The sequence below is a fragment of the Sebastes umbrosus genome, chromosome 22 (assembly GCF_015220745.1).
Source record: "Sebastes umbrosus isolate fSebUmb1 chromosome 22, fSebUmb1.pri, whole genome shotgun sequence".
In the NCBI taxonomy this organism is placed as follows: domain Eukaryota; kingdom Metazoa; phylum Chordata; class Actinopteri; order Perciformes; family Sebastidae; genus Sebastes; species Sebastes umbrosus.
This window is the reverse complement of record NC_051290.1, coordinates 21,790,202-21,803,342: the sequence shown is the minus strand read 5'-3', so window position 1 is coordinate 21,803,342 and position 13,141 is coordinate 21,790,202. Positions and strand designations below refer to the sequence as shown.

The 13,141-nt window shown below is 41.9% G+C and overlaps 1 protein-coding gene across 1 annotated transcript in view; it reads right to left on the bottom strand.

Annotated features, from left to right (window-relative positions):
• LOC119482180 (zinc finger protein 658B-like) overlaps positions 1 to 13,141 on the bottom strand; it is a 16,961-nt gene extending 3,820 nt beyond the window's left edge. The window contains exons 1-4 of the mRNA XM_037759603.1: positions 12,759 to 13,141; positions 10,892 to 11,507; positions 6,850 to 7,066; positions 5,771 to 5,879 (exon numbers count right to left, since the gene is read on the bottom strand). Of these exons, the coding sequence (XP_037615531.1) occupies positions 5,771 to 5,879; positions 6,850 to 7,066; positions 10,892 to 11,507; positions 12,759 to 12,833 (1,017 nt within the window). The 5' untranslated portion in view covers positions 12,834 to 13,141. The remainder of the gene's footprint in view (positions 1 to 5,770; positions 5,880 to 6,849; positions 7,067 to 10,891; positions 11,508 to 12,758) is intronic.

Genomic DNA, 13,141 nt, shown 5'->3' with positions numbered 1-13,141 from the left:
TCTACCCATTCTAACACACAGTAGAGCTATTGCTCACCAGAGGTGCTGAAGTCACTTTATTAACATCCAAATAGGATAAGAGTAACAATAGCCTTCAACACTTCAGTTTGTAAGCCACAGGTCGAAGCCTCTCACCTGTGCATTTACAGTAGCATAGATAGATAGACAGATAGATAGATAGACAGATAGATAGATATCCAGGCAATGCACAGGAACAGTACATAAAAATAAATTTATCCATAGAATACAAAATAAAAAGAATATTGGAATACACTATAAATATACCTAACTACTACAACTAGCAGAAAAACATAGAATAACCCACTATATACATTAGCAAAGTGTGCAAGTTACAATTTTTTGTTCTTTAATAAAAAATAATTGAGGTAGTAAATGTGCAAATGTGAAAAGTTCAACATGTGCGAAATTATCACAGACTAAAACAGAATGGAGTGTAGTTGGGACAGAAACTATAAAGCTGAGAGGTGAGGAGTTGTAGAGGGTTATTGCTTTAAAACCTTCCATTACAACAAAGACCAAAGGGATTACCTTTTACTAGCTAAGTAAAATGAGTAGCGAAGTGCCCTGTGAGTCAGGAGCAGACCCAGCCTTGCAGGATGCGGTCGCTGGCCTCCTCAAGCTCTCCTTGAAAGACAGAGAGAAACTTAATAGCTATAATGCTAGCACTTGTAACAATAAGCTGGTTCGGGCCAGCCAATTTGAGATCTCTCGGAACCTGGGAAGATTGTGTAAGGTTGGGCGAGAAGACTGACATTCTGTATGAACAGCTTCAGGTTACCGAGCAAAAAGCAGAGTCCAGGCAAGAAAGACCTCTTGACAGCCAGGTAAGTACCATTGCTGACCTGTTTGCCCAAAAGTCACCTACCACTGACACTGAGACGGGTTCTGTTTCTGGCCCATCCAGCCAAACCTTAGCAGCTCCTCGCCGGACCTCTTCCAACCTCATCGCCCTAGACAGCTACCGGGCGCCAGTAACGGCCCACCCAGTAGACACAGGTTCCCTACCTTCCAGAAGTGCACCTCAATCCATCCATAGCTGCACCACCTTGCGGTTTGACCAGACGCCATCCCCACCCCAGAACGCTAGGGATTATTCTCAAAGCATGAGTGGATTTAGGCCCTCATATACTGACAAACACGGTACACCCTGCATAGCTCGCGGCCTCACCGTGACCGGACAGCCATTACTTCCTAAGCTGAGGAAGGGAACTAAAGAGCCCACGACACTTCCTGAGACCGCCACACCTAACATACCATATCCTTCACTCTTGAGCGACCATGTCCGCAAGCTTAATGCCTGATGCATATACACTTCAGTTGTCATTGGGGGCTGTAACAGCACCCTTCCTCTGCTTGACTGGGGTTCCGAAATAAGCCTGGTGTTTCAGCAATTTTGCAGAGGTTGTTAGAGCAATGCTCTCCCTCGGTAAGACGTTCTAAATTGAAACCTGCAACATAAAAATTACCAGCTACACACTAGGGGTGAAACGGTTCACAAAATTCACGGTTTGGTTCATATCACGTTTTTGGTGTCACGGTTCGGTACATTTATGTTACAGCAAGGAGACCAATTTCCGATTTGGAAATGTTTGTCGTAACAAAAGTATGGCTTACATAAGGAACATAAATACTTCTTCATTGTCAAATCTTAATTGAAAGAATACGTCTTCTACAGTAATTAGTGCAAACGAAAAATGCAGCTTTGTTATTTTCATATAAATATGATGAAATTATAGACTAAGGCCATCAACATAAATTGAAGCATAAGCTCAACCAGAACTATATTAAAAAACAACAACACTATAACATAAGTCTTAATCTCCTGATTATCAGCTCTTAATTGAAATATTAGTTTTTCCACACAAAAAGTGCAGTATTTGGAAAGGAATATGGTTGGATTTCTGTGCCACTGTGTTATTTAAAAATAATTAATAACTATAAAACACATTACAGGGATTGTGCTGTTGCCCCTGTCCAGTTTCCAATCTGTCACTGCTTGTGTCAGTGCTTCAGAGAGATGTTCACTGTGAGGCTCTCATAAAGGGGTCGCGTCTGCAAAACATAGCTTTTTATCTCCCACTCTGAAGTGATGTGGTGGGCAGCCAGTCACAGTTCAGTCACTTTCAGTAGCCCTGGATGTCCATCCAGTTGTAGTAAGAGCTACGTAGGCTGTGTTGGACAATTCTTTCACAATTCCTAGTCGCGTCTGTTCGGGAATTACTGTGTTGTTTAAGTGTCGGCGAGAGGGAATATTATAGTAACGTTACGTTGATCATATGCTGAAATCCAGCGTCTTTCAGGACTATAAACCTACACAATGCTTTAGTTATATTTTTTGCCCTGTCTGAATCTGCATGGAGAGGCTGTTTCTCTTTCCTACCCGACTCTCTCCTCCTTGTGCTATCAACGGACACACCAGAGTGATCCGTCTTCGTAAATTGTTCATCATATTGGAAGTATTGCCGCTAGCATAAGCCAGACGTGTTGCACCGTTTTATCCCCCCCTTTTTTCGTCATTTTCATAGGTAACACTAAATCCATAAGGCTCCCATACAGCAGAACGAAACGATGCTGGCAGATCCTGTACTTTATCATGTCCACTTGCCATTTACTACACTGACTGACAGCAGCACTCTGCACTTTATCTGTGCCAACTGTGTTTTTTCCCCCGATAACTTTATTTGAAGTTTTTTTTTCTGCGCACGCCTTTTTGACTGAAATCTGTGAGGCTGTTCCCAATTTCTAGTGTGACAATAAACGGGAGCCTAACTATACATGAAAAAAGCACACAATGGGCCTCATAACCTATTTTAAATGAACCGAACAATATATACAATACATACACGCCGAACCGTGACTAGCGAACCGAATGGGTCCGATTTTTTACTTGAACTGTTCCATCCGTACTACACGCAGGTTAAGTCGCTCATCACAAAAAGTGCTTGAGTTGGCATCATTCTTCAGGAGATGACTCTCTAGCATCCCATTTACTCTTGATACAGAACAGTTGCTCGTCGGTCAGGACCTCTTGGATCAACTGGCCCCCCTCATTGACTGCCACCGTGAACACATCTGGGCTCAGTTTGACGTCCCGAAGCCACTTGGTCCTGCAGGCAGCTTACCAGTCCCAGACGGACAAGTCGCCGTCAACCAGACTTTACAGCCCCTGTGTAATCGGAGTAGGGCTGTCACGAGAACCGATACTTCGGTACCAAGTCAATTGCTAAATCTCTGAAAAGTGATGTTATTTTTTTTTATTGAACTCTGGTCTCTTCATTTCCGGTGAATGTTATTGGGACTTGCATTTGATTATCTTACACGTAACTCCCCAGATCCACCTTGTTTGAACCAATCCCACAGCATCCAATCAAGTTTCAGGAGAAAACCATGAAGAACTAACGTTACCTTACTGAGCACCAGTTGGATCCAGTTACTCTGCTGTTAAAATTACATTACATTTGGTGAAGAGCACATATGACTTGTTTAGGACTTGAGACCTGAGTTGGGACTTGAGTGCACAGACTTGAAACTTACTTGTGACTTGCAAAACAATGACTTGGTCCCACCTCTGGCCTATACCCAGTGAAATGTCACCATGTCAGTGAATTTCAACTACTGCTTGCAATCTGAAGATATATATAGACACATGTACACATTACATAGGATTTTTTTTAACCGTGGAATCGAATTTGGAAATTCACTGGTATCGGTATCGACTGCTAGATTTCTGGTATCATGACATCCCTAAATCGGAGGCGTGCACATCAATGGCATTGTAACCCAGGACGTGCTCCTAGCACTCTGGTCCCAGAGGTCTGCTGTCAGTCAAGACCTGTACCATGACCGGTGTCAACAGAATCCTCCCCCAGCCTCCTCAAGGCAACTGAAGTATGAGCCCTTCCCGTACAGATTTAGCTTTAGCTTGGCGCCCAGCTGGACACAGTCAACCAGGTTCTGTGGTCACAGGCTAGCGCCGAAAGTCATTCCCTGACCACTGAACCAGCTTCTATGTCTGCAGGCACTAGAAGGGCTCTCAAGCACAAGCCTAACCAGAAAAAAACTGTGGGTGTGCATCAGAAAACTGGTTGTACCACATGATGAAGGGGTGGATTGGGACTGAAATCCAGCCGAGGACTTTGAGATGGAGAAGCCCTTCATGCGAGCACCCACGGACATTTTTTGGCCTTTTTAACACTAATACAGCCACCCCAGCTGCCACCTCAGTATATATTTATCAAAAGTCGTGGCTGGTCGGAAATTCACAAGGGCGAAACTCCGATGTCCGGGTGCAAGTGAATGCAGCTGCAGCTCCATTTTCTACCGGCCCCGGCAGCTTTCTGTGCAGCCTCTCCCGGCCCCGGCCTTAGGCCATAGCTCTTGAGGCCTCAATAGGCTACATAACTACGTTATATTTGTGCACAGTAATCAGCAGGTAAATGTGTTTCATTTGGAATTTGCGGGATATCTATTATCTTTACCTACAGAGGGATGAGGAGAGGAGAGGTATTATAAGCTGCTTAGAGCTAGTATTAGGAAGTTAAACAGGACATAATTCCCTCTCTATTATCTAATTCATATTACTGTGAAACATCTCCTTCAAAACAACTGGATTTATTCAAGTTTCTCACTAAAAACTACATTTTACAAGATTACATTTGAACGCATCATGATAGCGTTATAATCAATCATCGACCAATACTGATTTCACTGAGTAGAGCTTGAACACAATATGAGCACCATAACGGAGCTGTGTAGCGTGTAGCTCAGTGCTGCCTGTCGGCAGACGAGCCGGTCACGGTGCTGACTCTGAGCCGCATCATGGGAATGAATTACAATATAAGAAGAGTCTGATTAAGTTAGTCGTTCTTAAAGGTATAATATGTAACCGTTGTCAACACATCATAATCAATGGAACCTGCTGGTAGCTCTGGTGCTGCCGACATGAACTAGTTCTCCTCCTGCCGAATTCAACACAAATTTGATGTCCACAGCATCATCAGGGATCAGCGACTAGAAAGCATTAATACTGATCTCACGATCGCACATTTTTACTTAATATCTGTCAATATTGAGTTACATTTCAAACTATGATGGTACAGATCTACTACGGTCCGTTACACCACTAATAGTTAACAACAAGCAGAAAGTCATAATAGCTCAAATTATAAAGGATAAATTGTTGAAGAGTCCACCTGGAGACGCTGAGCGAACGGAGGCGTGTGTGCATCGTTTACACGAATCATGACACATTTTGTTTGATAAAAACGTGTGGGAGAAGCCTCTGATGACAGAGGAAATGTGCTGCTTTAAAGACATGAGTCCATGCTGCCTACTAACCGAGAGTTTAAACACTGCTCCAGTTACGGCGGTCACGCTCGCTGCCCAAGCTCCAAATATTCCCTGTTGATTAATATCCCTGTAGTTTGCTGTCTGTAACATTACTGTGTGACATTCACGTGAAGCTGAATGACTGTTTTCCTTTTGGCGAATGATAATCCTGAATCAGTGATAAGCATTAATGCTTCATTGTTGACATCTACCCGGTGCTTGTTGTTATAATCGTTGTGCTGACATCAGGTAAGTGCAAAAAATTCTTGTTTATATGCTTTACTCACAGGTGTGTGAATTGACCTGGATATGAAGCGTCTGTAGCGCAAAAAAATATAACGTTGGTTTCTAAAGAGATAAAAGATGACTCGTCCTTGTGTCTTTAGTGTCGTTATGAAGCCATGAAGTCATGAACACGGACCTGAACATCGGTGGTATCAAAGGACGAGCCTGCTGCTGGTGTTCTGGGGACCTTGTTGCTCTGCTGGTCCTCCTCCATTTCGCTCTTGACGTGCTCCTGGTCCTGGTCTCTGTTTCAGAAAGTGTGATTAGTGTTTTATTTCCTCATTCATTCAGTCCGTATCGAAGGTTTACTGTGTGTCAGATATTAGTTTGTTACTCTGGACTGTCCAAAGTTACTCTTTTATGTGCTGTCAGAATGTTGAATATTCAAATATTACACAGCATCAAGTGGCCCTCAGCTCAGAATAAAACCTCTGCATGTCCTTCTTTATAACACTGTGACTCTGAACACAGACAGCTGTCAGTCTGTTAGAGCAGTTCCACTAAATGTTTATTGCTCATAATGTGTAATCTCAGTTTAAACAGTAAAGATCAGTATGAAGCTCAGACACGTAGGATCAATGAATAATGATCTCTATCTGGTCCCACTGATGGAACATAATTCCTCTAATATTGTAGATTATCTGTTAATATATCTGAGTGAGCAGGATGGTGGTGCAGCTGCAGAATGGAGTTAGAAAGAGTTTTTTAAATAGGCTGCATATAGTCTGAACGGCTTTTAACAGCATTTCACTGACTGTGTTTAAATTGATTCCATTTGTTGAAGTAGCTGAAATAAAGTCACTGAATGCTGCCGAGCCAAGATCCAAATAGATGTCTACTATTTAAAATCTACTCTATTAAGCCTATTTTACTCTATTTTTGTCTCTATGTCTCTGATGGATAGATTTGATATTGTTCATCTTTAGTTGCTGCTCCTGTGTTTTGTCCTGTCACATTAAAGCTGAATAAATTGATTTAAATGTAATGTAGGCTACAGTCTAATACACAATCACATTCACCACTTTATCATCCATTAAGGAAATGTCAGTCTGCTAAAAGATGAATTCATGGACAACACTGAATTCAACTTTATTGTGTTATTGACACTTTTCCTTGCTGGGACTTTTTTAAAGAGAAATGTGCACAGTCAGCATATCCATGCATTAATATCTCTAGGTGGACTGGATTCAGATGGAGGCTCTGCCTCTTATTTACCTGTTGCCATGGTGAATCGTAGTATCAGAGCTCCATTGATGAAGGCTGTTTTCATCCTCACATTTGATTGAACAAACTCTGATCAGCTGTTCTGGAACCGAACACTTTTCCATCTCAGAGTTTGTTAAAGCTGCTTTCTGAAACGGGCTCCTGGTCCTGGTCTCTGAGATCCAGCAGGTCTCCACTCTGACTGCTGGACTCTGGTGTCCTGGACTCACTACAAATCAAAGCACACAGAGATATTCAGGTCCTGCTGTCTCCTCTGGTTTTACTCCCATCCACGTAGTGCTGATAACATGGTCCATGTTAGCGTGAAAACAGCTGCAGCTCTTCTCTGAGGAATGCTCTGGTTTCCATGGAAACTATCAAAGACCACATAGAAAAGCCTCAATGTGTGTGATCTGGTTAAAGAAACAGTTCACAGAAACAGGTTTGGACCAGAGCTGCATCTCATTTCACCATTTTTCGCCTCCTCGATCCTCCGGCTTTGACCCGGAAATCGATCTCAGCGCTCCATCTTGAAGGACGTCCCAATTCATAAAATGCGCATCGAGGAGCGAGGAGCGAGGATCGAGGAGGCTTGCCGGAGGAGCCATGAGCGAGGATACACCAGTGTATCCTCCAGTGTTTCCTCCACGGATGTTTATACCGACCGACACGCCCCCCTATTGGATATCAGTTATTGATTGTCCAATCAGCTGCTGCTGATCGGTTTGATCTGATACATCAACATCACTGAGTTTTATACCGGAGTGAAGACAGATCACATATTACAAGATTTATGTTTAGTTGTCTTCTGATTCACTATCTAGTTATAATCTGTGTTAACTGTAGGTGTGAACAGCAGACGGACCATGTTGATGGTGAAGTGTTCGATTAGCAGAAGGACCTGCAGGATCTCTGCTTCACACACCGTCACTGAATGAGTCTGACACTGAAAGGGGTTTATAATAGCTGACAACAAACGGACCTCAATCAACTTTCTTCATTTATTAGAAAGAGTTTTCTTTTGATCATCTGTTATTTCCCCCATTAACTTTTATTAAGTATCCAGTTAAAGTCAGAGAGAGAAGAAGGGTTTGTCTTTTACGTCATTTATCCTCATTTTCATTCTGTCACATGTGGCTGATAATTCCTGAGCATCGGGTTTGATATGAGTTACATTATTTCACTTTTCCCTGAAACATTCAGCCTAATACATAACTTCTACTGTCAGAATATCAATAACTACAGACGCTAATAATGATTAAATAATATAAAGATATTGTGCCAGTAGAGATGGTTCCTGGTCCTCTAAGCAGGACTCAGTCCACAGTAGAAATACAGACTGCAGCTTGTACTTGTCTTTATTAGTATTAGTACAGTTCAGACATAGATAGCTGTTAGAGCTGACTGACAGCTGATCCAGATGCGATCAGCTGCTGCTGTCATCAGAAACAGACGTCGCTTCACGTGACGCTTCAGAGGAAACGACGTTTCATGTCTCCAAAAACATATTTCCTCGTTTCCTCTCTCCTCGGGTCTTTTCCTCGCCTCCTCCGCTCGCATCTCCCGTGGGCAGGACTAAGACGCGAGGAGAGGGGTCGAGGAGAGGAGTCAAGCCGTATAAAAGGACAAATGGGAAAGGCCCCTGCTTTTTGGAGAAACGCACTTCCTGTTTACAAATGTTGAGGATGATTGTAAAAACGAAGCAAAGCGACTGAGACAAACTGAGAAACTCCTCTCAAACTGGACTAAAACACAAAGGAACCGGAAGTTCAATCAGATAACACGAGCACACATTAAAGTGAGCTAAGGCTAACGCTAGCAGTTAGCCACACAGCAGCAGGCCGAAGCTAACAGGCTAACTAGCTGTTAGCATCGCAGCTAGCCCAGCGTGCTAACGCTATATTCACTTTGATTTCCGGCTCAAAGAAACATTATTAAAGTGTTTACCTGAGTGTGTGCGGGTTCACCTGCAGCTCTGCCGCCTCGAAACGGACAAATATGCTCGTCAGCTAACGGAACAACTATCCCGTCGCCAGCCCGAGATCACGAGACAACCACTCTTCCGGTTACAGGTACTTCCGGTCTGGTTTTTCAGTTTAAAGTGAAAGAAAGTCGCCACCTGGAGGTCAGGAGGGAAACAATAGGTACACATAGGATTTTATTAATCAACGTTATTTTATTCAGTGGTGGAATGTAACTAAGTACATTTAGTAATTTAGTACTGTACTTAATTCAAGGTACTTTACTTGAGTATTTCCATTTCAGTTTTTCATCCCCTTCCTGTCCAGTGAAAACCACGTATCTCCAGACGTGTTGATGTTGAATGTTTGTGGTAAATCTGTTCTATAGGACTAGTTGTTGGTATCCCTTAAGTTGCATACCTGTAGGCCTGCTGTATAGACTCAGTAGGGTGGTCAAGTGAGCGATGGCATTTTCTGGGTTATCAAGTGTGTGCCCTCTTTCCTCGCTGTTTCGCTGATAGGCCCACGACACCTCCAGAGGATTCAACAGTGTATTCACAGCGTATCAGGTTCATCCAATGATATATTATGACCAATAATATATATTTATATATATATATATATAAATATATATTATAATGTGACCAATTTGTCATAACCCAGACTACTAAAGTATATAGTATATGTAGTTGATTTTCTATAAACTTTAATCTTTGGACTGATAGTGGTTGATAAAGTCAAATAATACAGCATCAGAGGTAAATTCATTGCTTTCCCGTCGGGTCAGTGTTACAGGAACTCTTAGCCTGACAGTTAGCCTGCCCCGGACCAGGTTAGTTTCCCAGGATCAGTTGCCATAGTAACTGAGCTTGAACTATGTTGAATTTGCTTCATGGAACCAAATCAACTGAAAATGAGTCAGTCTAACTGAAATAAGCCCGGCTTATTTGGTAAAGCGGCTTTATAGAACAGGGCTCCACAGTGTTCACTTCATATTATTGGACTGTTATCAGTAGCCAATGAGGAGAGGGAGATCATGAATATTAATGAACAGGAGAACCTGATGTCATCGGCTTTACAGCGACACAAACAGAAATTAAACCCTTTTAAACACAACAAATTACAGACACAAATATTTCGATTTATAAAGTTTATTAATTCACTTCTGCTTTTAGGAACATTTTAAAATGTCAGTCACAGCTGCTGTGTGGGCTTTAACTACTGAGGTCATTCATTATCTGACTGCTGTAAGATAATTAATGATAATGAGTCCAATTAGCTCATGACTTTGTCCTAAAATAATGTTAATGCTGAGAACGGCAATTACAACAGCTCAACAAATATTGATTGATGGAAAAAGTTTAAAATGATGAATCAAAGCATCTCTCTGTGTTGACTAATTTAATAATTTAATTTAACATCAACAGATTCAAAACCACATTCAGTCATAGAAAATAAAAACAGTGAATATAAATGTAAAATAAAGATATTCTATGAAAACTACACAAAGGATGAAAATATAATGTTGAACTATGAAACAATAAGAACAAGAGAATATGTATGAAGCAGATAAAAACAATAATGGGACCACATCTGGAATAAATAATTCTAAACTCAAGGCTCACATACTCTTTGTGGAGCTTTTGACCATATCCCATGGCCTTCTTCAGCACTTAAGCTTCCTCAGTTGTCATCACATGACGCTAGTCCAGCACAGTCACATGACAATAGGTGGTTGTATTCGGGGGGAGATGGTAACCCCTGTCTCTATTCAAAGATGGTCTCTGGTGTCTAATGTGAATGTCCTCCTTGATCTTTCTCCAGCTGTGGATTCGTGGATGGATTATTGAACGGGTCTACGGGGCACAGGCCCAGGGGGTTTACTACAGACAAAATTTTCTTTCTTTCGAAAACATTTCATCAAGAAAATACTCGTAGTAGTCGTAGCCACAATAACATACATGCTGTTTAGAACATAAAGTTACTGTTGGTCAGACTTCAATGTGGAGAGAAGCTGAGAATATGACAATACAGCTATCAGAGCATGGGGAGGAGGCAGGAGGAAACAGCTAGCTGGGCTCTGAAACATGTTCACAACGATGCAGTGTGAAGACGTTGGTGTCTTTTAAGGTGACTACCCTGATTAAAAGTTTTACCACATTGGTCACACCAGTACGGTTTCTCTCCAGTGTGAATGCGTTGGTGGACATTAAGGGAACTACCATCAGAAAAAGTTTTACCACATTGGTCACACCAGTACGGTTTCTCTCCAGTGTGAATGCGCTGGTGGGTTTTAAGGGAATCTCCCCGAGAAAAAGTTTTATCACATTGGTCACACCAGTACGGTTTCTCTCCAGTGTGAATGCGTTGGTGGAATTTAAGGTAATCTCCCCGAGAAAAGGTTTTAACACATTGGTCACACCAGTACGGTTTCTCTCCAGTGTGAATACGTTGGTGGGCTTCAAGGTGACTACCCTGAGAAAAAGTTTTACCACATTGGTTACACCAGTACGGTTTCTCTCTAGTGTGAATACGTAGGTGGATTTCTAAACTACCTTTAGTGGTGAAAGCTGCCCCACATTGGTCACAGCTGTATGGTTTCTCTCCAGTGTGAACTCTCTCATGAATCTTTAACTTTCCAGATGTTGTGAAGGATTTGTCACAGTGCTGACAGCTGTGACGTTTGAGTCCCCCTCTTCCTCTCCGTTTCTATAGCAACAGACAAACATACAGAGAGAGAGAGTCAGTGAGATGCCATGGTGGAGCTAGCTATCTAAAACCATAAATAACATTTACAACATGTCTGTGGAACATAACCCACAATGGGCCTCATGCAGCAACGTTCTCTTAACTCTATCTTAGGTTTTCTGTTTAGAGAAAAAATAAGAGAAGTCAACTCCAGATACACCAGGTGCTGAATGATGAATCCCACTTATTGATAAATTGGAGGCGTGTGGCTGATTGTTTATTATTAGCATAGGTAACGCCCTCTAATCACTATATAAGGGCAGGTGTTGAGCCGTGTGTAAATACTCTGGTATATGCCGAAGAAGTGGAGAGATGCCACCAAAAAAAGGCTGTAAGAAGAAGAACTTCAGCAGAAGTGAAATCCAAGTACTGTTAATAAACTTAAAGTAAACATGTGATATTCCAGAGCGTCAGTACTGGTGTTGCAGGAATATCATAAAGCATCTAAGAGCAGTATGTAAGACATTCAGAAGCTATATGCACAAAATATCATCCATGGGGTTTTTAGTCTTAATTAGGATCAATGGACCAATAGTATTTCTTCAGCCCACAAATTTAATAATCCAATCATTATAATTTCTCTAAAATATGAATCTAAATTTGATTATATTATATTCATGCATTTTTTATGTTCATCAAAATGAAAATTTTAGTTGAACTAGGGATGTCACGGTACCAGAAATCTAGTAGTCAATACCAATACCAGTGAATTTACATGATTCTCGCTACCAATTCGGTACCACGTTAAAAAAACAATAAATCCCATGTAATTCAACATGGACTCCTTTATTAAAACATTTGAACATTAAAAAAACCGAGACATGTAGCCTTTAAGTAATATCAGAGCAGCAGCCAGCTGACGCCCTTATATCTGGAGCTCTTTCAGACGGTTTTCTTAAACAGTCATAGGAGCGTTTTAATTCATTCTCTAATTCATTCTATAATTAGAACTACATTTCACATGAACAACAAATTAAAGACAGAATTAATGATTTACCAATAAATATTGTTTCACAGTTTTACTAATAATAATGGATCTCCAGTTAACGGCGTTAATCAAATGATTGACTCGTGTCCGTTTCGGGCCGGAATGAAAAGGTTCAATGATTGACCGTTTAGAGCAACAATCATCAGGAACAGCTGCGAGTTGGGTTGCGTTGTTTCCGGTCAGTATCTCCAGAGACTTGAAGCCATGAAGTCATGAACACTGACCTGAACATCGATGGGATCAGAGGCCGAGCCTGCTTCTGGTTTTCTGGGGACCTTGTTGCTCTGCTGGTCCTCCATTCCGCTCTTGTAGTGCTCCTAGTCCTGGTCCTGGTCTGGACTGGAAGTTCAATCAGATAACAAGCTAACGCTAGCAGTTAGCCACAATGCAGCAGGCCGAAGCTAACAGGCTAACTAGCTGGTTAGCATCGCAGCTAGCCCAGCGTGCCAACGCTATGTTCACTTTGATAGTGTTTACCTGAGTGTGTGCGGGTTCACCTGCAGCTCTGCCGCCTCGAAACGGACAAATATGCTCGTCAGCTAACGAAACAACTATCCCGCCGCCAGCCAGAGATCACAACGAGACAACCACACTTCTGGTTACAAGT